The 2,727-nt window shown below is 44.0% G+C and overlaps 1 protein-coding gene across 1 annotated transcript in view; it reads right to left on the bottom strand.

The window, feature by feature from the left end:
- Nucleotides 1-323: 323 nt before the first annotated feature.
- LOC124278352 (transcription factor MafB-like) overlaps nucleotides 324-2,727 on the bottom strand; it is a 3,611-nt gene continuing 1,207 nt past the window's right edge. The window contains exon 1 of the mRNA XM_046714073.1: nucleotides 324-2,727. This exon is cut by the window's right edge and continues 1,207 nt beyond it. Within this exon, the coding sequence (XP_046570029.1) occupies nucleotides 2,119-2,727 (609 nt within the window). The 3' untranslated portion in view covers nucleotides 324-2,118.

Here is a 2,727-nt window from a genome sequence, read left to right as displayed (position 1 = left end):
AATGAATCAACACATCACTGAACCTGACAAAGGGTCCAACCGAGGAGGCGCTTCGAGATGACAATATGGCGGCGTCTCACTCGGTAGACATGGGATTTACATCATTCATGACAATCCCTTCAGCCTACACGTGAGGATGGAATTCACGCGAGGCCTGGGGGAGGTAACCGACCTGGTCAAGCCATGGTCACACCCTGTTAGGTGCGATTGTCCCAACTGGGACAACAAAATTTGACTGGCAAGTTCGGGAGCTGGACCCAGCAACAGTTGTGTTACATCTGCTCGTCCAAGCTTTTTTTTATATTTTTGTACATTTTTTTTTCTTTTGCTATTTTTTTTCCCTATTCCCACTTGAGGGATAGGATTTTTTTGCATTTTTTTCATACATACACATACATACATACAAGTAGATAAACGTATACAAGGTATTTGGTTGTTGTGGCCCTTTTTATGTTAGTTTTTGCTTTTTTTGTCGTTTTAGTCTTATACGGTTCATACATACACACACACAGTTTCATAGTCAATCGTCATCTTCCGGTTTGTCCGAGATCAACTTCTCCCCAGCACACTTCTCAATCGGGGGGAGAAATATAAGCATTACAAAGTAGGCTGACATGTCCGGTACCCACCAGTCGCCTTTATCTGACAGTATATTGGTATAACAGCACATTCTTGCAGTAAAGATTCATCACCATGGCAACATGGCTGTCAGTGCACTGACATTTTACATATATCACAGTCAAGAAGGTGTCCCGCGTGCAAACTACTGAGTTGTTTGCCCTTGGTCAGGTCTTCACACCGGAGACATCCAATAGTGCTTGAACACCATTTTGTAACAGAATGCACAGGAGATGTGACAGAGTGGGACACACGCACGTGTGTAACTGTGCACGTGTAGTAGTGAAATATGTACACGTTTAACACGTCGATATGTTCTGTGTTATATTATCAGGTTAGTGCTGCAACAGTCGACACCAACATCAAACATGCAGTGAACTAAAACAGGTTAAATTACAGAAATAACCATAAAAATATCAACTACTAAATATTATCAATTAACAATATAAACATTTGAACCTTCGTATGGTGTAACATTGGTAACTGCTAACAATAGGTGGCAACTGCTGAATGCAGGTAAAAAGTGACACGCTATCACACAATTAACCATGAAACTCAACACTAATACAGCAATAGCACGGCTTCAGTCTGCTCAAGGCAGAATATTTTTATCACAAGATTTTCAATGGCAACCTGTCAGTCCGTCAGACAAACATCATACTATTTGAGACATGACTTTTGAAAAATACTGAAACAATGAACATGTGTTTGATATGATCAAATAGCATGATGTCTGGATTTTGGTCTGAACATTCAATATTAATCAATATATTCAATAAAACTTTTTAACAAATTGTAACAGTGTTTAAGTGTGACAAAAAACACGAACAGAAGTTCTTTAATAGAGCACTATGTCGAAACCAGAGACCGACTACAGGGCTATTTGCCAGTATGCAACTCTACATCTGTGGAACATTGGTGTGATCGATAATTCATCGAAGCATTCACTTTGTAAGTGGGTTCGACACAAAGAAGACACATCGACTATATGTTGCCTACCTAGAAAATCAATACACTTCCAGCAAGCGGGAGGCGCCGTGAGTCGACCAACAGCATATGGCATAAAGTCCATGGTGAATTGTGTAGTGGGTAGGCCTCGTTGCACAGCCATTGCAGTAGATACACTTTATTTTGCATTGTTGAGGAGACTGTTGAAAAGTCTAGCAGAATAAATAACGTATTTGTAGTGTAGTGAATGCGATGACCTAGTTTCGCTGAGGCAGGACTGGTTAGACGATCAGCTGAGCTGGCAAGTATCCAAGTCTTCAACAGCGAGGTTTCCATGTCGGCTGCACGCTGTCGGTCTTAGCTAGCACTCAATCCTCGTTCTGGCAACACCAATTCACGTGCACCGGGCACGAGCACTCCTTACTTGCACGCACAGTCTAAATATAATCTCCATGTAGAAAAAATGAATTAGCATTAGAATCACAGAATTTAGGCACAGCATGAAGTCCCCATCTGTCAGCTTGGGTGGAGGGAGGGTGGAGGGAAGGAGGGTTAGAAGTTGTCGTCGGGAGAGCTAGGGTAGCTACTGCTGACAGAGCCATCCCGACTCCCCCTGTGGGGTGTTGCTGCCTTGACCTGTGACCTCAAGAGGCCACACTGCTGCTTGTACAAGTCTCGTTCACGTGTCAAGTGGCTTACCTGACGCTGCAGGGATGAAATCTGCTGCTGCAATGTCGTGTTCGTGTTCTCTAGTTCGTATTTATGCTGCAGACGTTTAGAACGACAGTTTTGTGCGTAGCCTCGGTTTTTAAGTGTCCTGCGTTTTTGCTTGAGCCTGAGAACTTCGTCTTTAGGGAACCCTTGCAGGCGTCTGTTGAGCTCCCGCACCGGTAACGTCACCAACTCCTCGTCACCAAGACGAGTTGCACGCTCTCCACGACCATGTTTCGCACGTGACTTGGATTGGGGGACCTGAGGCGAGTCGTCGACTTCTTTTTTCACCTTCTCATCAACGTCAGAAATGTCATCAAAGTCGGTAATGAGTCCGTCGTCGTCGTCATCATCATCATCATCTTCCTCCTCGTCCGTTATGGATGTTGCCACGGACGGAGGAGCACTTTCCACAGAATTGATGATTTCCTCTAGGGCATGTTCCGGCGA

This window comes from Haliotis rubra, unplaced genomic scaffold (genome assembly GCF_003918875.1).
Source record: "Haliotis rubra isolate DU_JTF1 unplaced genomic scaffold, ASM391887v1 Scf235, whole genome shotgun sequence".
In the NCBI taxonomy this organism is placed as follows: domain Eukaryota; kingdom Metazoa; phylum Mollusca; class Gastropoda; order Lepetellida; family Haliotidae; genus Haliotis; species Haliotis rubra.
The sequence above is the reverse complement of the archived record's forward strand: the minus strand, read 5'-3'. Positions and strand labels throughout refer to the sequence as shown.